At 47.9% G+C, this 21,045-nt stretch overlaps 2 protein-coding genes across 3 annotated transcripts; both read right to left on the bottom strand.

The window, feature by feature from the left end:
• Positions 1-321: 321 nt before the first annotated feature.
• Rab4 (RAS oncogene family member Rab4) lies at positions 322-19,963 on the bottom strand. 2 transcript variants are annotated; one of them, XM_089556782.1, is made up of 7 exons: positions 19,382-19,963; positions 18,201-18,281; positions 15,574-15,688; positions 12,859-12,921; positions 9,768-9,922; positions 6,048-6,143; positions 322-3,452 (listed from the first exon to the last, which is right to left on the bottom strand). In XM_089556782.1, the coding sequence occupies exons 1-7, from the start codon at positions 19,395-19,397 to the stop codon at positions 3,340-3,342; spliced, it is 639 nt and encodes a 212-aa protein (XP_089412908.1). In that variant the 5' UTR covers positions 19,398-19,963; the 3' UTR covers positions 322-3,339. The 2 variants fall into 2 exon arrangements, with proteins under 2 accessions (XP_089412908.1, XP_089412906.1); XM_089556780.1 differs by lacking the exon at positions 19,382-19,963 and adding an exon at positions 18,951-19,331.
• Positions 19,964-20,100: 137 nt separating this feature from the next.
• Positions 20,101-20,753, bottom strand: LOC149331609 (proteasome assembly chaperone 4-like). Its single transcript, XM_089556783.1, has one exon. The coding sequence runs from the start codon at positions 20,593-20,595 to the stop codon at positions 20,164-20,166; it is 432 nt and encodes a 143-aa protein (XP_089412909.1). The 5' UTR covers positions 20,596-20,753; the 3' UTR covers positions 20,101-20,163.
• Positions 20,754-21,045: the final 292 nt, after the last annotated feature.

Below are 21,045 nucleotides of genomic sequence, written 5' to 3' on the forward strand. Positions count from 1 at the left end.
ACAGACAGCGTGAGAAGAACAAAAGAAGCAAAAGTGCATTTCTTACTCCCATCCTTTTTCTGCGGAGCAAGTCAGAATAACAACACCAATCAGTTCAGCCAAACTGGCCCATTTCTCAAGTAATGCCAATTACAAAAACACTGCTATTACATTTGAAGCCCCAAGGCTTTATTGCAGAATACTTTTAAGATGCTATCAGTACCTCTCAGTGACTACAGTGGAGCAGTTTACTACTGTACTTAACTATTTGAGAATTATAACAGAGAAACGTGAAGCAAAGGATAAAAGAAAAATATGAAACAAACTATACGCACACCAAAGTATTTCTGAACTGCTGGATCATTTTATTAAAAGATAAATCTTATATACAGAACGTCAGCTGCTACCTATATATGTATACATAATATGTCTGTTGTATATATAATATGCATATATTAAAGTGTGTGTGTGTGTGTTGACGAGAGGCCGAAAAATAAACTGGTAGCCTTAACAATGACTGTTTCTTGTACCCAAGTACCGAGAGTAACACTCAAACAGCACACCCGCCATCCGTTGGCGGTACACAAAGTATTAGAAGAAAAACAACAAAGTTGACACTGCAGGTTACATGAGCAAAAGGAAGAAGAAAAAAATCCAAATCACAGTTAGGAGGCACACTATCGATCACAACCAAGGTTGTTGTGCAGCAACTATAGTACATGGTTAACTCCTTTTTCTTATAAACATGTGCTCAGCAAAGTGTAAATGCAGCACGAGTGTGTACAAGAGCGCGACAGGGAGGGGCATCGTGCACATCTTTACAAACTCAGAGAGTGCACTAAAAATACAAATAAAACAGTGCACACGCATTACGAAGGCTCCTCGCATGAAAGCAGCACTCAACAGCAGTCTATGCACACTGGGGTGGAGGGTCTTTAGACTAAGCCACAGAAACCCATGGGACAGGCAGGATTTCATTTTCATAGCAAAACAACTAGTCACTTGACTAACAACCACACTACGTCTACACTGCCTGCCATGGAAGACTTTCGACATTTCTAGTATGAACGAGCCCCGCCAATGACCAACATCGTCATCCCAATCCGCAGCTCAATTTACGTTCGTGCCAACTGCTGTTGTTGCCGTTGCGTCCAAGGGAATCAAAGAACTGAAGAGGACAGCACGTTAGAGAACAATTCAAAACGAGAGCCTTCATAATGCAACACCCGCATTGACTGTTACAAACTTGCGTTTACCTGCACCAGCAAAAAGACCTGTAACCGAGACATTCTGCTATGGCGAAGAAATCGAAAGTGTATACGTCCCGACGACATCGGCGCACGACAGCGTTTAGTACATGCCGTGCTGACTACTAATACTACACTACAGAGGTTGAGCTCCTAAAACTCGCAAGGCAACATTTTCACCCCAACACCTGCGCGACCAAAACAGAAAAACCCGCCAAGCAGTTGAAGGAGTCGAGTGACTGCGGAAGTCGGCTCAATCTCCTCCCAAACGAGTCGTTTCCGAAAACCCCGCAACCACTTTTATTGCACACGTTTACTTTGCTGATATGCTCCTCCCAACATCTCAAAATGCAACCAAATACAAAATGAGGGAATAAATGACAAAGAAGTGCCTGCGCTTCAAACGGATGGAATGTTAAAAAGAAGGACTATTAAAAAGAAACGAGAAACTCTCGTGCCGTTTTCAGCACGCAAACTCGATAAGCACTAAAGGAATCGAGCCAAGCTGCTCTGCACTTGAACATTCAAAATCTATGCATCGTGCATGACAACACAGTGATAGACTCTCAATAAAAAGGGAACACAAATGTACAAACAGATCAGCTTAAAATAAATACCGAACACTTAAAAGCCACTGCGGATGACGCACACCCTGACTGAAATGTGATCAGGCAAGAGAGAAAAGGTGTTTATGGCTCCTGCCACCATCTGCTTTATTGAGGGCAGCCGAGTGAGGAGTCGACAGATAACCTGCGACCAAAACTGACGCCACCTGTCATCAGTAAAGAAAAAACAAGAGAAGGCCTACCTGACTAGACGAACATAAGCTAAGTAAGCTGTCCAGCCATTTTTAAATTTTTTAAACAGCCTAGAAGTCTTAGAAGCAGTCATCATCTATTACTTCCATCAGTCACGTTAGCCAGTTGCTAACAAATGCCTGAACCTGCAGAAGGAGAAAAAAACACTCTAGGCATTTCAATTGCCAATGTATTCTCAGATCGCAACACAGAATGCAAACAAGATCTTGTTCAGATACTCAAGACTGGATACCATGACATCTTCAATACAAGGTACACTTCACGTAGCCCTCGATATGTTGCTGTCAAAAAAGCTCCAACAAAGACAAGTGCGTGACAGTGCAGCTCGTCCACTTGTCACTGAGGCATATGGTCACACTGTGTGAGCTTTGAAGAATTAAATAGCAGCTTCAGCAAAACCCTGGGAGACGCTTCGCTAAAGCACAGACTTCACACTCTGACGAGTGTAAGATGCTACAATGCACAGAAAAAAAAAAAAAAAAAAACATGCCACGCTCCTCAGATGCGACAATCAAACAGACCTTTCAGTGCTCTCATCACGTCCTCACTGCTCCTACGAGTTCAAACCCGAACGAAATAATTTTTTTTTTCATTTTTTTAAGACACAAAAACAGGCCTAGCTGTGGTATACAGACTGTACAGCTCTTGATCTGGCTACAAGACATCTTGATAATGACAAAAAAGAAGAGGGGAGAGGACTGAGATTGCAGTAGAGCTTTGCAAAGCATTTTGCTCGCACAGAAAGTTGCGCTCAAAGATTCTTCATTCACTCTCCAACATTCTTCGTTCCTTGGGGAAAGCTCGTGACAGCTTGGGCAAATATCTGCTGGCAAATATCCCAAAGACTGAATTTTCTACCTCTGAACAGACTCCATCCAGTTTGGAGGTGTTTCCTTGAAGACGTTTGAAGACTAAAAAAAAAAACAATAAGAAACCGAAGGAGAACACTGCTTCTTCCAGTCTTCCTCTCTGTAAACATGTGCTCTTGGGTAAAAAAGAAAAATGAAAAGGGAGACCTCGAGGGTTCGAAACAGGACACACAACAAACAAAACAGCAGTGAATAGGGAAAGAAGACAGTTCATAATCAAGGACGGAACACACACAAAAGGAAGACAAAAAAAAAAAAGAGCGGGAGAGAGAACTGGCAAACAAAGGATGCCGCGAGCGCACGGCCCAGTTCTCTCTTCCCGAGGAGGGTGGGGGGGGTGGGGGGTGCAGAGGGCGGTGTCCGCTGAGAAGGTGTGGCTTGGTGGAGTCGGGTGGTAGGTGGGTAGGGTCGCGTCGTCCGACGACATCAGCAGGCGCAGTCCGTCCCCGCACGCCTCTGCTGCTGCGAGCGATTCAGCTTGCGCAGCGTCGCCTCCCCGTACTGGATGCCCGACCCAATGCGCTCGGGGTCGAGCTCGCCTGCGAGGAGGACCAACTTGAGAATTTCATCCCAGTTTAGGTTTCTCAGCGTCTTGTTCGACACTCTGTTGGGTCCCACCGCGGAGGTGGCACAGAGCTCACTCCCTTCTCCCGAGCGGTGGGAAGCCATGCTGGTTAGCTCGGACCCCAAGATTCAAGTACGGGCAAATCGAGCGAGCCAATGAGGTCGCCGCCAGCCATGGGCTGGCAGCCCTCTAATATGTGTCTCCTACAACCTGTTCTCAACGCAATAAATGTCTTACAATCCAATCCAATCATCCCAGTTGATTGGCTCAAAAAGCAGAGCCAAACAAGGACTGAAAAAGGCAAGTGACAACTCGTAAGCAGATTAAACAAGAAGTCTTAACTAATTAATATAAACATTGACCTTCCTTGTCCGAGCTATGTAAATGAAGCATAAAAGAAACGCATTCTCACTGACCGACTCCAGCTGCCTCATCCATACTCTTCTGCATGTGAAATTAACATTAATTTGACGTGCTGTAAGTGAAATTGTACATTTCTCTCCGGCGTCCTTGTCTTGTCTGCGCTGTTTTAGAATGAGTACCTACCAACTCGCCCAGGATTCTATTTTGGAACAGAAACGCTTCACTGATAGTTTTGGATCTAGCCTCAGCAGGTCTCAACTAATTCCCTCTATAACGAGAAAGTAGCGACATTGCCCTTCTATGCTTGTTTTCCTTCTCAAACCTCCTTTTGCCCATCACTTTCAATAGGGGCAAAAATGTTTCGGTGCATACAAAGATGTGAAGCTTTGCCACTATTATTGTGTTGCAACCAGGCTAGTACAAAAAGGGTTTTTTTTTCGTTCGAAGTGAATAGTATTTGAATACTTCTGGCACACAAAAATGTTGAACGGCACAAAGGCATTTCAAAATCACGTATTTTTCGAACACACAAGATTATTACTATAACAGAAAAAGAGAGTGCATTGAGACTTTCTCACACTCATTGAAGCTGTGTGCATGCCCTGCAAGAACAGCCATTGGAAATTGGGAAAGTCAGCCTACATGCGAAGCTGATGTACTTGTGTGGTGTGAGAGGCCTATCTATGAGACCCCTGACTGCTGGTCTTCACTGTGATTGCATCGTTGTGCAGCTATTACTTTCAAGTGACAACTCCATGAGCACCTGCTAGGCGTACACACGTGCCTGCGTGCCCAATGCCTGCTGCTAGCTCCCTTTCATGCTTACACCATCAGAGTTGATTAGCAAATTTCATGTGGAGAAGAGTGGATGAGGCAGCTGCAGTCAGTTCACACTCGCCCCGCTGAAGTCAATGCAGCCACGCTTCCTCCAATTAGATTAGCCCAGCGAGGTCCACTGCTGCTACCGGAATCCGCACTGCTATCGCAATCGCCCTGGAAATGCCGGCCAGTTGTTTACACGCCTGCTCCATCAGGACCAATCAGCATGTGCTCACTGATGGCAGCGGCTCGCGCTTTCTAAATCTCACTGCTGTGTGTAAGCCGCCGTGCCATCCTGGAGGAGGTAGGCTGAACCGAAACCACATGCAGCAAGGGCTCCAGAAATGCTATTTGCTCGAGATGAATGCTTCAAGATCTGGATACCAAACATCCGGATCAAAGCGAATACAGAATATACTTTACTATTCCCATTTTTTACTTAACTATTAATATTTGACCAAATATTCGAAATTATGTCGAATATATTTGCACAGGCCTAGCTGAGACTATAATCAGTTTTCGGTGTGAATATTCCACTCGGTGAGTAACCATTTGTGCAATCATGCACCATTAAATGCACGAATTAACACCTTTAAGTACTCCTTTTTCCCCAGAACGATTACAGACTGGAATAATCTAACTAATGATGCAGTAACCCAAACTTCACTAAAAAAGTTTGAAAGCCACCTTTAACTTTTTATAATGCCGTACCGCTGCATTTCTGTGTTTTCGTTTGTACTTTTTGCAATTGTGTTCTTGATCTTAAATTGTTGATCAATTGTTTTTGAATTGTTTGCTTGTACCTGAGACCGTTTTGCTGTTTCCAGAATTTATGTATTTCTCTATTGTGTGCCCACCCTGCGAAGGTCTTGTAAAAGATCGCAGTATCAATAAATAAAAAAAAAAGTTGCTACGGCAGAGCCGCCTGTTGCAATGGCACATTGTGACCGTTTTTCCAAGGGTGGAGCTAGGCTTACCGGATTAGCACATGAATCAGCTAAAGCTGTTGTAGCTTCGGTTCAGCCACAACTGCCCTCAGGCCGGACATTCCTGCGCCCTTGTCACAACCTCCTCCTTCGACGATCGCCACCCTCTGGGTTCTTCCCGTGGCAGCCATGTTCTTGGCTGTATATTCCTCCGCTCTCACCACAACCTCCCAACCCCCTCTTTTGCTTCCCTCTCGCAATTCCCCCTTCCTTCCCTCCCCTAGAACATCAAGGAATGATGCTACCCTCTCAGTATAGAGGGACCACAGCCTCAACTCCAAGCAGAAACTTCTATGCACTCAATCTATTGCTGCTACTCATGCATCACTGTGCCTTCGCTCTCCTTGCACACAAGCACACGTGCACCAGGCACGTAAGTAAACAATGACTCGGCAACTCACCGGACTCGATCTTGGCCAGTATCGTCTTTGCACACTTGAGAAACGCCTCCTCCACATTCTCGCCCGTCAGCGCGCTGGTCTCCAGGAACATCAGCTCTGCAAGGAAAGGGTGCAGTGCAAACTGTAAAAACACTGAACTGAAGCAGCAAAGACTGCAGAACGACAAGACCAATACACGCAGTTGTTTGCCCGGAAGCATCGAGGTGCACTGAAATGGGCACTGAACATACCTCACTGCTGCTAGCCACTGCAAGCGGTCACGACTACAGTAGAACCTCGTTAATTCAAAGTCCGTCGAACCGCGAAAAATTATCGAATTAACCGGGTTTTCGAATTATCAAAAATCGACGAAAAATGAGAAATAAACGTAAGAATCATGGCTGCATCAACACTGCACCTTTATTTTGCCTGAAAAACAGTCACTTGAAGTAGTCATCGATGCACGACTGCTTGGCGTGGTAGTTAGAGGTGCGTACATACTCCGACGTTCTCGGCGCGCGGGCGAGAGCCGGTTGTGGACGAATACGTCAGATCGGCGACGCTATGCCAGGCGCTCCGACGCGACTGCTACTTGTGGTGACGGGAGGGGAGGGGGGTGGGGGGTACGCTCACTCTTCTGCCACCCTTTGATTGGGGGCACTGCTTGGAGCGGAGCTCCGACGCGAGCGCAGAACGTTCTTCATTCGACACGCCGCCTGGGAGAGGAGGCGAGTGGCGAAGGGAGTAGAGGGGAGGAGTGGCGCGGGAGGCGTGCGCAGTGCATTCCGGGTGGGCGGCTTCGGCGCGCTCAGTGCGAAATAGAGACATGCTCCGCTCCACGGTGCGGTCAGAGTGCGCCGAAGCCGCCGGACACGTCCGCGGTCATAGCCGTGCCGCGCGAGCGCTACGTCGGAGTATAAACGCGCCTGAACACAGAACACGTTTGATCGCGGCACCGAACAACCAAAACACTACGAGCAGCGCCTGCCATGAGCTAGACAAACAATGGAAACGGAGCCAGAAAAATTGTGACCTAGCGGCACCTGGTTGTTGCTTTGTCAACTAAAGCTAGCCTCCGAGACTGGTAGTAGACTGTGCAGATTGCTGAGGCACAACAAACCACCGGAAACCGAAAATTGATTTACAGTGCCGCCTGGCTGCCACTCCAGCAACTCAACTATACTGGCCTCAGAAACTGGTAACGCATTTTTCTTTTTGTGAATCACGGAGGCCATGGTTTAAGCCTACGTATTATCCGGAGAGGGGCGCGCTGGCTGTTCAAATTATCCGGCAAATTTTGCATGGAAACTGTTGGGACCGCCGAAAACCTTCGAATTACGCGGGATTTCGAATAAACCGAGTTCGAATTAACGAGGTTTTACTGTATGTAGCTGTCAAAAGAGCACCTGAATTGCCAAAGCATATAGAGTTGTGCATTGGGCTTGTTGGTCTGGTTGCATGATTAGGGGATGAAGTGTGAAATGATGAGGACGAACAAATATGCTGACAGGACTGGAGCAAGAAAGCCACAAAAAGCGGTCGTCCTCCCCCCCATGGCATCAGCTAGACCCCCATGTCCCCCCCCCCCCATGACGTCAGGAGTAAACCATAAGATTAACACTAAAGGCCTAGAGAGGGCCATAAATGTTTTCGCATTCACAGCACGTAAGCAGTCTTTAGTACCCTCGATAACTCTTTGTTCATCCTCTAATCGCGCTACTAAAGCATGCCTCCCAGGGCATAGTGTCTGAGCATTGACTATTAGACAAAGCTAACTGTACAAAAAGCAGACCTTTCAAAAGCGTCTGACCATGTTCGATTTTTTCAATTTGACCATGTTCGACCATGTTATGATGAGAGTTTGAACCAATTCCCATTAGTGACCCCGTCAACATGGCCAAACTAGGTGCATGCTCACTGCATAAAGCACAACTTAGCATTTTGGAGAGGAGGAATAACCGCGAACTTGACAGGACTGAAGAACGAGAAGAGGACAGGACGAGCGGTAACTAGCAACTGAAGTTTATTGAAAAGAGACATGTTGCAGCAAAGGTTGCATCTGCGCATAGCGTACGAGAACAGATAGTGACACGTGGAACACACGAGATAGTTAATGAAATACATGTCACAGGATTAACAGAAACCGGGTCTCTCTATCTAAAAGCGCCACGGAAGGCTCACTCACACACATATCAAGCCCAAGTTTTTGCATGTGCGCCGTTTCTAAAATCTCCCTTTCAAGCCTCGACCTGCCCCTTCCGATGATGGTGGCTCTGTTGAACTGTGGGTAGCAGCCATCGCATTTCCTGCAGTGTCTTGGCAGATTAGCGCCATTATCGGGTTTCAAGGACCGGAAGTGCTGTCGCAGCCTATCGTTTAGACATTGACCCGTCTGGCCAACGTATACTCTGCCGTATCGCAACGGGATGCGTTGGCCAGATGGGTCAATGTCTAAACGATAGGCTGCGACAGCACTTCCGGTCCTTGAAACCTGATAATGGCGCTAATCTGCCGAGACACTGCAGGGAATGCGATGGCTGCTACCCACAGTTCAACAGAGCCACCATCATCGGAAGGGGCAGGTCGAGGCTTGAAAGGGAGATTTTAGAAGCGGCACACATGCACAAACTTGGGCTTGATATGTGTGTGAGTGAGCCTTCCGTGGCGCTTTTAGATAGAGAGACCCGGTTTCTGTTAATCCTGTGACGGGCATTTCATTGTTTTTTTTTGTTAGTTTTTTGTTCGTTTTGATGTATTTCATTAACTATCTCGTGTGTTCCACGTGTCACTATCTCAGTTCTCGTATGCTATGCGCAGATGCAACCTTTGCTGCAACATGTCTTTTTCCAATAAACTTCAGTTCCTAGTCACCGCTTCTCCTGTCCTCTTCTCGTTCTTCAGTCCTGTCAAGTTCGCGGTTATTCCTCCTCTCCAACATGTCAGATCAACTGGCCCAAAGCTTCCCCTTGTTGAACTTAGCATTTATTCATTCATCATACCAAGTGATGGATGATGTGTCCCCAGTGCCTGGTCAACCCCAGTACCACGCCTGCTCTCTTCTGCTAGCTGACTTTGTTTTCGCTACAAATTTTTCTCCCATCCGCAAGCAGGCATTGTAGCCTTGCTTCCAGAGACCATCAGTGTTCTATCAAGGGATGAACACTGCACCTTTCATTTTGAATCTCTGCTTTATCCCACACTTGCTGCTGCACCATCTCAGCAGTCAGTGTAAGTGCAGTGCTATGTTAAAGCTGCTGCATGAGCACTTCCCAATATAACATATTTTACTGTTTTCTTTTAATTCTGACACCACGGTATCATGCACCTTCCTCACACTTTTTGTACCACTTTTTTAACACTGTGTTGCAGCAGAAAGCACTTCGCTACAGCCACCTGCTGCCTGCAGTCAAAAGATGAATGTGCACACGAGAGGCTGCATGATGTTTGTTCCGACATCTTTCACCTTCCCTTGGGGGGAAAGCAAAAGCATGCAGGCAGTGGTCACCCAAAATCCAAATAGAAGCCCTTGGGGAAAGTGCACTGAAGCTGCTCAACTCAACTGTGATGATCACGACTCCACTATTGATGACTGCTCTCAAGATTTCTGGGACAGAGTCCCTTGAATGGTGCATCACAACCACCCCAGCTCAAAAATTCTGACCAGAATCTGAGCAGAAGAGGGCCAGGGGGCCCTCCACTGCGCCGCACACAGGCGTTATGCTAGAGATGACCAAGACCCACCGTTCTCCTGGGCGAAGCGGCTCGCCTCGAGGAAGGTGACCTCGCGGTCATCCTCCAGGTCCTTCTTGTTGCCCACCAGCAGGATGACTATGTTGGGGCTTGCCAGAGTGCGCGCATCCGTCAGCCAGTTCGTCAGGGCATTGTACGTCTCCCGGCTGTGGCCACAGGGCGGGGCAGGGAAGAAAACAAACACAAGGACACATCGCAAGATTGTTTTTCCTTTTCCTGTGTGTTTTGAACTGGCCGTTCTGATTTCACGCTCCTGTGACGTCATTATCTTGACTGTCAGAATACAGCGAGGCCATGACAACTTAGCCAAACGGATTCGTTCAGCATCGCTAGCAGCCGGCGTAATTAGTACCCCTGTCAAGCGCGCAAGTTAAGTGCACTTACGGGGAGTGCGCTTCGGCATCCCGAGTGACACTTTGGGCTACGCGGTGCTAAACCGGAAAGCAAAGTGCACTCGTAGTAAAAAAAAAATGGCGTCAGAAAATGAACGGAATTTATGAAGAGGTCGATGGAAAAGAAAAAGGTGTCATAATAATTGATTGCTTAACGTGATAGCACAAATAAAACAACGTTCGACCGTTTTTAACGAAGGAAAAAAAATAGAAATAGAAGAAAAGCCAAGACCAGCCAAGACTATCCAAAATTGCGGCAACAAACAAGATGGCAGCGGGCAGCGTTGTTGCATCGGATCTCGTACCTTTGTTTTGTTGCTTCGCTTGTAGCTACAACGAACGAATTTTTTCTAAAAACAGTATTATAGCACGTAAAATAAAGTTGCAAGTACTTTTTATGCACTATACGTATGTGTCTTTGAAGTCGCTGCTGGCGAGGCTACGCACTAAGCGCTCAAAGTGCGTTCTGTGAACGCACTCCGACATGAGTATGCACTTTGTCAAGTGCACTTATGTTACGACGTTTAGCTGTGCTAGAGTGCACTTTCAGCAAGTGACACTCTTCGTAAGTGCACTTTATTTTGCGCGCTTGACAGGGGTATGAGACGTATGAGGCAGTAAAAGGCGCCAGTTAAAGTGTGATCAGCGGCGCTTTCAAACCGCCCAGTGATCGGAATATCCGAGTGAGAAACGACACACAAAACTCAATCTCAAGTTTGGGAGACAGTGACAATGCCTGCAGTGTCGAGTGCAGATGCAATGACAAGCGGAGAGGGAAATAATTACAAGCGGTGGGTTGAGGGGCAGCACAGGCAGTCGAGGTGGCGGAACCCTCCCCACCCCAGTGAAAAACGGGTGTTTGAACTGCAGACTCCGGGTTGCTGGTTTGTTGCATGACAAGTGCTCTTCAATGCACAACACACCACCCGAACCACTTTACCCCGACACATGTGCAAGAGACTGGTTTCTGGTTCTAGTCGCTAATTTCTAATCTCGTGGTATGTGGGCCTCCGCGTCTCCTACCCTCAACAGAGTTGTACAGATACAGCAAGGAACTTAGTGGAATATACCAGTTGCACTGTTTGTTACATGCAGGCAGTATCGACCCGGCAGCTGAGCGGAAGCTGGAGAACCGACTGGAGAACGCACGCCGTGTGACCACTTGTGCCAGCAAGGCATACCGTGTGACTGGCAATCAAAGTTCTCATTTAGCTGCCACTGGTTTATCACTGACCACGGGAACTTGTTTCGCTTACACCACTGCCCCTTGTTTCATCTGCACCACACTTCAGACCAAATGGCACGCATGCGTGCCAATTATTGCCACTGCAGCCCATCGTGGCATGCTTGGCCGGTGGTTACGATGTGGACTTTCTATTGCTTTTTCGGGTCAGCATGTTCTTTTGGAACGGGGGTGGGCATGCCACAGAAGCCAGAAAACTCTTTCCAGTCTCGAGCTTACAGGACGCGCAGGTTTTATGGCTCCTTATGGGAGTTTATGGTGCCTGCTCGTTCGCTCCAACCGAGTTGTGATGTCACAGTCACTCACTGTATCTGAAACACAGTGCTATTGTTCTAATGTATATTTATGACTAACATCAGCCTCATGCATAGTAATCGTTGTTATAACTGCAGCCATTATAAATGGGCTCGACTGTACTGACAGCTTGCTGCGTACTCCTGCACCTGTATCCACTGTACCGCAGCCACAGAAGTAGGAAAAACTAAGAGGGTGCATGACATCATGTAGGTAACCATTCCTAAGCAAAATGTGTCCAATACCTTTTGGCACACTTGATGCTCTGAAAAAGGACTCAAATAAGGTTACCAGGTTTTGAACACTGCTTTGCTCGGCTAGTGATGAAGTGTGAAGCTGCATTACTTTGAAACTTGGACTAGACCGCAGCCCAAAAATGGCATGCCTAGATGCCCTGCACTGAGCGTAGACTTTTTCAGCCTAAGTTCCTTTCGACACTACCGCCGCTCTCATTCCAAATCTTGAGTCGCACGGCTAAGGCGTGGCGTTCACTAAACTCATCAGAAAAACCACAGCCCCCGAGTGCAGAACACTTTATGGTGAATATGTGCCCAGGAAGTCTAGACTGCCATGTCGACTTGGCCGACAGCTAGACCCAAGTTTGCCAGCACCATGGAGGCAGCGGACTAAGACTGATAAAACCACCTTCCACGGTGCAGCAAAAGCACCATCCGAGGCTGTGAGGAGCTGCCAATCGCTGTTCGGTGTCTTATCAACCCAACTTCTTGCCATTTTACTTCTTGTATGAGATACCACTGCCCCTTCAAGTTTCTTCTTGCCCATAGCAACAGACAAATCAGCCCACACTGTTTCCCTTTTCAACAACATTCCCATTTCCTACGCATCTCACTACTGACGTCTGCTGTGCACAACATGACAAGGCTCCCATTACAGCCCATTCTCCCTGGGCAGGTAATAATGGGTGTGTGGCGTATTCTCAAGCTATAGCCACAAGTTCAACCTCTCTGTCTTTTTTGTTCCTTCGCACACTTGCACATTACAACAGAGTGGTAGCAGTTTCAGTAGTGATACTGTACAACCAGCAACGAAAGTCACACACTTGGTGACCAGTGTTTGTAACACTAGTTGGCATGGCACTGCATACTGGACCAACCATCACCACAAGAGCATCGCAAAAGAGCGGACCACCCACCTCGTAATGTCGTACACCAGCAAGGCACCCGCCGCTCCTCGGTAGTAGCTCCTGGTCACAGACCTGGGGAGAAAGGAGGAAAACCGTGAGGCTAAGACAGCAAGTGTACCGGCACCACCCACTGAATGGTTTCCAGCTACTCAGGCAATTTCGGAAGTCTACCATAAGCCATTTTGTCTTTCCAGCTGTGACCAAGTTTGCAAGCACAGGCAAAGGAGAGGAAATTTGAAAAAAGTACTAGTATTACCAGTAGAATGACACGGCTTATATTATCTTCCCCAAATTACACCGCACGACAAAGGCCTCTCTAATTCGTCCTCAAAAATAAAGAGAGATATGTGTTACTCTGCGCTTGTTTTCTGGCCGGGTGGTCTAAGGCACGAGAAAGGGACAGCATGTCGTCAGCATTAAGAGCGCATTTATTCCAGCTCATGACAAATGTATCACGTAAAAAGGCTGCAGGAAAAGCGTTTACCGTTCCTCACTAAGCAAAAGGAACACGCTACTTTTTGACCGCGGATGTAGGCAGCGCAAACTAAAGCACTAGCCTTGGCAACGTTGCACCTGATGTATGAAACAGACTATAGATCATTTTTTTCCGACAATTCGCCGCCTATGTAGATGACAACCTGATTAAAGATCACTCATTAAAACATAATCAATTCAATTCAATGTCTCGCTGTTGGCACATTCCTCAAGAGCATACTGAAATACTGGCGTGCTCTGAAGGCATGGAAAAGTTGCCCCTGACATCTGCATCCGCATGGCAAGAAAGCTTTGCTCCGAAATCACAGAAATGTCAGATAAGCGCGATGAGATAGGCCTGTCTTATCAGGTTACACTCACAATGCCTCTGGGTGATAAGCTGATAAATCGAACAACAATGTCGATGAACTAGATACGGGCTGGGCAACCTCCACAGGCAAAAACCACTCACGACAGGGAAGTATGAACAACAGCGAAAACAGTGCATTTGCGCACTGTTTGCCGAGCCAGGAGCAACCTCTTGATGAAAACATAGCCTGTTTGCTCGACCTGGCCTTCAGCACAGCTTGGCACAATTTCAACTAATTCGTTGCCTTTGGGCACAGCAAGGCGCAGAAAATAGCACCCGCGTCAGAATGGTGGAAGTGCTGCCGATGTCCCACAAACTGAAAGAAAAGTTCCCCATGAAGACTCTCATTTAAATGACGGTTCCTTAAATAGCGGGATGAGTTGAAACGAAGTCGAGCCAAAGAACTAAGAGCAGCAGAGGTTGCTACACAGATAAAGGCAAACCTCAGTGATATGAACTGAATTCGGAAGATTCTCAATGCTATTCAGAAGCAAATTTCGCACCCCATTAAAGGAACTGAAATGTATGTGGAGTGGTACGGTGCATGGATTTTCAAAAACTAATGCCTCTCTTTTCTAACAAAGATTAATGCGGGAAAGTTGCAACCTATACAAAATTCTCAGCGAGACATGCTTCACAAATTTTGATCATATCAATTGGGACATATGCACAACAAGGAAGGTTTCTGGATAATATATAGACAGTGTGCATCCTTTGTTGAGTATGTTCTCATAAGAACTGTACGCTGTGTCCATACCAGTAGGAAGTCGACAACACTTCTGTGAATACTTGTCGCTTCCATTCTTTTGAATTAAACAAAGAAGCATTTAACTTACAAAACAGCTCGAAAGCTGTAACAGCTGCATTGTTGGTGCGATGTACTGATGTGTCAGACAGGTCCAATAAGCTTTCAAACGCCTTGAATACTTTGCATCAGAACGCGCACACGCATCCTTCCTGTGAACTTTAGTATGCAGTAAAGCACCGTCCACATTCCATGACCGCCACATACAATTCCTCCGCAACAAAAAAAAAAAAAGATAGTCCATTGTTAAAGCTTCTCTTATTACCTAAATAAGACTCTAATCACAAGCAGAAAATAAAAAGGTAAGTACATAAATAGCTGATTTCGCTATCTGTTGTGATTGGTCAGTGGAGAGCCCCATGCGTGTCATGGTCCATTGTTGTCAACGGCAGTTTTTTAAGGCGGAAGCCTTTAATGCATCATCACTGTAAGCAGGAGTTGTCGACAAATGTCACGCTTTTCAATTGGTCGAAATGGTCGTGACGTCACAGTGCGCGAATTTCAAACGGGGCCAATTGTACTTTGGCTACTAACCATGCAACCAATTAAAGGGATGGTATAGTGATGCTCCATGTAGAATAAATAAAACCGAGTAGGAAATTGGTCGAGTTGGGGAATCGAACCAGGGCCTCCAGAGTGCGAGATGAGCACGCTAACCACTCAGCCATGCCAGCTCAATGGTTTGGAATGAACAAAGGCGCTAGTGAATACAGTGTCTTCTTTCACTCCCGTCTTCCTCCCTTCCCTGACAGATACATTTCCTTTCCTCAAAAACCAATTTACCGACAAGCAAGGCGTAGAGCTGAATAGGCGAAGGCATTCTGTGTACTCCCTGGCAGCGTTGCAAGAAGCTGTTGCGTTCCACTCTTAGAGGCGAAGCTTTACATCTTAACCACACATCAGTGACACAAGCAGCAACACCGCGCTTAAGGCTTTCGCCTCACCGCACTTTAGGTCAACAAAGTGCCCCCCTGTTTTCTTTTTTAAAACCTGTATCCTACAGTTCATACATGATAAACAAGCAAGTCTTGTCTGAGCGGCTTCACTGACCAGCAACGCCCGCGACAGGCCTTACCTGAACCGCTCCTGGCCAGCCGTGTCCCAAATCTGCAGCTTGACCGACCGGCCGCCGACATTCACCACCTTGGAGCCAAACTCGACGCCAATGGTGTGGTTGGACTCCGCTTTGACTGCACACACACGCACACCCCCGCAAGCGTCAAAACCAAAGGGGCCATAAGCACAGAACTACACAAATGCTAGTCCCTGCTGGTGCCTCAAGTTTAAACACTGCACGTTTCTTCACAAGTCTGGGTGTCTCATTCTGACAGTCACACTCGCCACAACTGTGATAACTGTGACCATGAGACTCCCCAGAGCAGTAATCTCAATTACTGCACTGAGAGGTGTGCTTATTTTCAGACCACAACATTTATTTCCCTACTATTTGCCAGCACAGTTTCTAAATTTTACTAACTAAACATCTCAGTTTTGGTGCCTTTTCGTCCTGAGCTGACCTGGTGCAATAAACCCCGTTTACTTAACTCATTCTCAAAGTGCTAAAAAAACTTAAATCTTTGTTGGACGTTCAATTACAACGCGCATAAAAATGTTTGCCCGTTGCTTGAATATGGCCGTTACTTGTGCCACCCCTAACTATTGAGCTACATTTTTTAGACAATGTCAATGTTTAAACTGGCACTGAGGACAAAGTGAACTTTGCCTGTATGGATAGGTTACCACATTCTGATCACAAAAAACTACTTCTACCAGAAATAGAGCTTTGATAAGCTGGAAGTAGTTAAGAACTGAAGTACAGGTATGGCCCCCACCAGTAGTTTCTGCAAGTAGATTGCATTGCATTTAGGCAGATTTTTGATCACAGATCCACAAAGCTAGACAACTCCTCCGCTCACTGCAGAGAGGTGATCACAGAGTTCTTAAGGTGTTCTTAAGGCATGGAGTTAGAATCAAATTTAAGGAAAATCTTTGAATCCAATTTTCTCAGCAACAAGTGCGTCTTTTGATCTGCAAGCCATCAACAAGCTGAAAGCCAAGGAAAGGCTAGAAGAAGCTCACGGCCTCCCATGTCGTGCAGCAAAAAACATTTGATGGGCAGAGCCTGACCCACACCAGCAACATACAAAGTGGATGTGAAATGTCTTTGCTTGCTCGGCCCTCCTAAGTTCCGGCCTGCAGTGACAATACATCCTTACTGGGAAATAGCTGTGCACTATTCAGCCTCATCGTATTTGGTCCTCTTTGAACTTATATGAAACCCAGCCATCAGCCCCCCCCCCCCCCCAAAAAAGACAGAAACCACTGCTTCAAAACTCTACAAACAGCTGCCATAATCATAGCAAGTTCCCTGGCACCTCCCCCCCCCCCCCCCCCCCCGTAAAAAAACAAAAAAAAACAGCCATTGTCCCGTCTCTCTTCTTTCTGCAAATTTTCAATGAGGTCACTAACAAAACAATCTTCCCACAAAACTGGCTTTCAAGCAGAAAGGCGGCTGTGTTTCAGTTTCATTTTATGTTTGCTCTGGATTGTCTTGGACTCGTTACGAGTACCTGTTCCTGTGACTGCCTTAGTCGGCATACCCTGTGCACATCACGTGACTCTGGGATATAAGTACATGTTTCATTTCAAATGACCCTCTATCACCCATGTGTCCAACTGCCGAGAATTGCCTCTCCTTAATTGGATACCTCAGATCATCACAAAAAAAGGTACCCTTCACTTTATTGCGACATTAGCTGCAGTTTGCTCCCCAAAGATGAAACCGGTGTACCAAGAACTTTTCCCCGCAAGAACAACCAAGTGATGTAGAGCCACTAGCAAGTCATTTTCACGTGTGTTCATAGTTCTCAGTATCATTATGCAAACCTTAGTGCTTTCAAGGTTCGAAGCAAGCCTTTCATGGAGGGAATAGGGTGAGGCAAAAGTTTGCAGAAAAAAATAAGCCAGATGTTGCATGAATGCTTGCTTATCTCCTTACCTAACTTCAGAGCTGAACTATCACAGCATTGAAGCACTCAGGCAGGGATTACAGAAAGTGCACACGACACAGATGACATCCTGTCATAAATTGATCGCACGCACTCGACTCACTAGTTGCTCTATCCGAACATCACAAGCAGCCGACGCTGACCAGAAAGCCAGAAGAGAGCCGCTTTTGCTGTGATCAAGGCGTGGGCTACAGAAGCACTGTAAATCAGCAGAACAAACATGTGGCATAGAGGGGGCACACGTGAGCAAAGCAGCTCGTTCAATTACTCGTCTTTTCCCCCTATTTCGTGCGTGTTCATGCATCGCACCTACAGCTTCCTTTTTATCGTGCAAAGCCACCTTTATAACATCCCCCAAAACACGCATCAAGGAATGCATTGACTGATGGGTAGCCATACCCATTTCACGCGTTGTGGAATTTCTAGCACGCTTCCATACGAGGAAGCCTCACATGTGCGCCTATTGCTCGGCCCAGTTCAGCGTGCAGTGTAAACGAAAAGCAAAAGGCGAGCTGCCTGTGACACGACGAGTATTGCGCTGTCAAGCTTATCCACCGCGGAAACCTTATGGTCGCGTCGGCGATGACAAAAAACCCCCTCTCCTTAAAGAAAGGGCGAGGGGGCAGCCCACGTGACGCGATGCGTCGGAACATCTCGGGCACGCCACACGCGGTTGTTACCGAGGGCAACTCACACTTGTTTTCAATGAACTGGTGGAGAAGGCATGACTTCCCTGTCCCCGCACTGCCGATCACCAGGAACTTGAACAGGTAGTCTGCAAGGGGAAAAAAGAAAAATAAATTGGGAACGGACCCGGGATTAAGCCGAACAAACAGCTCTGCTCAGAGGATTAACGGGGCAACGCTAATCCCGCAAACGCAATTACGCGCAACAACGCGGGGAGGGCCGGATTCGGATGAGAGATTAAGAGCGCGGGAGCAATCGGCGCTTCGAGACAAGTAACGCACAATAACAAACCGCACCGAGGCCTTCGCTTTCTTACGCGGAGGCCACCCTCTGCTCGCTAGCAGCATTTCTTGCTCGCGAAAAAAGAAAACAAGGCAAAACTGTCGCGGCAGCTTCGCGGTTGACAGGCGCGCAGGCGTCGTAATCCGTAGTCCCCAGGGGCGTCTCGGATTTTTCAGCTCCCTACCCGCGGTGCGCGTAGCCAAACAACTGAGCTGTCACGCAACTGGAGACGACTCGCAACAGGCACAACCGCGCTTTAAAACAATCTAAGGTACGCGCGGAACACAGTTCATGTCCCAAGTCGCGATCGCGCACCTAAATCGCGACCGTGAACCGAAAATATCAGTCGCCGGCGGAGACAGCAACGCTCGCGGCGACGCGAAACCGGAAGACGTGGACAGCCGCGGCAAAACCCAAACATCGCGCCGCATAAACAATAAAACGCCCGGCAATAAAAGACACTCGCGGTGCATACCAGATTTCCTACGCTTCAGCATCGCAGCAGAGTGCACGGCTTCTCGCAAGCGCGCTGTCGTGGACTCCGAGACCGACGTGAGCCGCACCCGGCCGTCGTAGCGAAAAAAAAAACGAAGAGCGGGGCTAGGTTTAGCCTGAAACTAACGGAACGACGTCCGGGGCTCCGGCTCGCGGGGTGAAATCGGCGCAAGACGGAGTGGTGGTCCGCGGTACACGACTACGCAGCCCCGGGGTCTGCGATGTAGGCCTACTACTGCTCCGAGAGGGGAGAACCCGCACTACACATACACACACACAGCTGGTCGAATCGGCGAAAGGGGGCCACTCAGGCGAGCGACCACTTTCTTCTCCTTCACTTCGCGAACGGGCGACCACGCGAGCATCGCAGGGAACCCGGAGAAAGAGCGCCGGCCATGCAGTCTCACTCACCGTAGGACTCCGACATGCTGCACGCTGCGATGCCAGTTTTCGGGCATCAAATTTACACGGCGCCCGTGCAGCGCTCCGAGTCCGCTCCCCAGCTTTTTGCCGTCTGCAAGTGTGCGAGACGACCACGGCGCTCTGGCGGCTACTTCCGCAGCTCGATAAAAAAACAAACGACCGGCTAGAGGCACCCACTTGGTGACGTAAAACCTCCCCCACTTTCCTGTTTTGTATGCGACCTTTACCCCAGCGGAGATTTTGCTCTTCCTTCCCGTACGCTTTAGAAGAAACACCACTGCACCGTTGCGATTTATTAGAACACGCCCGTGCGTGCCGCAAGATACGCAGTAATGCGCATTTGCCTTTGTGTTTGGTAGCCGTCTAGCTTTCCTCCATGCCGTCTAGTCTGACCGCTGTTGCTAGGCGCGACGTACGAAACTACGCAAACAGCGGTAACCGCTGTTCAAGGCGGCTTTGCTCTGAACACGGCAAGCAGCATTATGCGCAGATATGTCAAGGGAAATGCTGCGAAAATTAAGCCTAGGCCGGCGCAATACACGTATCAAGGCTGAAAGTTATAACTATACAGTCCGATAAAAACCGGCTTTCCGTCGGCTCGCGAACGAGCTCGGCAACTGTCAAACGGGGCTGTGAGCGCGCCAGGCTTCTGTTCAAAGCTGACAGTGTTTCAAAACGGATGAACTCCATAAAACCACGTCCCAACATTCGGAGAGACTCGCTTCGCCGTAACACAGCTGCATTTATGTATCGACGAAAAGCGATGTCGTTTAATGAAACTTCTCTGGATTAAGCGACATTTCTTCGATGAGAGAGTCGTGCACAAAGTTCACCGTCGCTGCGTCCGTGCCGGACAGGTTGTAGCTGACAAACACCTGGCAGCCCGTACGCTTCGACAGTTTGGACGCCAGTGAACTTGACGTGAGGTCCGACGCGTCGCCCATCAGACAACTCGCCGTGGGCGCACTCTCGTACGCTGTAGACATGGCGACAGCGAGGTTTTTCATGTTCCCGCTCTGCGAGCCGATCCACAGCAAGAAACTACAGTCCATGCGAAGCACCAGAAAGTGCACGGCGTTGCCGTTGAAGAGGCGTCTGAACTGATGAGTTGAAAAGCTGAAATCCATGCCCGCCGCTGGAGGCACTTTGTCACTCGCGGCAACGCTTGAAGACGACGACGAAGCGGTGGCTGCAACACTCATGGCTCTCGACGACGACGAGTGTTCCCGTGCACGCTTCCTTGTGGCAGTCAACACGAAAATGTTAACGGCGGCACGGCGGTCAAAGAAAACTATCGAGCGTCAGCAGAAATACGCGATCTGCGGGCGCGGCCATGTTGGAGCATGACGACAGCCAGGACGTATGAGAGAAGCGCCGCCCCTCCGATTCGGCGTAACAAGCTGCGCCCTCTGGGAAGTAGAGAAGATGGAAAGATTTTTTTCCCCCCCTTTTTTCTGCGTACTTTCTGCCTTTTTTTCTCTGCAACGTCCCTACAACGTGCAAGTTCGAAATGTCTTCAAGACACAAGGAAAACGGGCACAAATAAACGAAAAAATTTACGTTCTTCCAATTACCGCGCGTTTAAAACAAATAATGCAGCTTGCTCCTCCCCGCCTACAACTGGTAGGCACAGCGCATATGAAGCTGACACG

The sequence above is a fragment of the Amblyomma mixtum genome, chromosome 8, assembly GCF_055824585.1.
Source record: "Amblyomma mixtum isolate Tamu chromosome 8, ASM5582458v1, whole genome shotgun sequence".
NCBI lineage: Eukaryota > Metazoa > Arthropoda > Arachnida > Ixodida > Ixodidae > Amblyomma > Amblyomma mixtum.

Excerpts from the sequence above, each read along its gene's own strand:
- Rab4 (XM_089556780.1), bottom strand. The coding sequence starts at position 18,972 with ATGCTGAAGCGTAGGAAATCTG. Across the intron at positions 18,282-18,950 it reads GCTGAAGCGTAGGAAATCTG|ACTACCTGTTCAAGTTCCTG; the intron begins GTATGCACCGCG and ends TTCCCCTTGCAG. Across the intron at positions 15,689-18,200 it reads CCAGTTCATTGAAAACAAGT|TCAAAGCGGAGTCCAACCAC; the intron begins GTGAGTTGCCCT and ends GTGTGTGTGCAG.
- LOC149331609 (XM_089556783.1), bottom strand. The coding sequence starts at position 20,595 with ATGAGTGTTGCAGCCACCGCTTCGTCGTCGTCTTCAAGCGTTGCCGCG.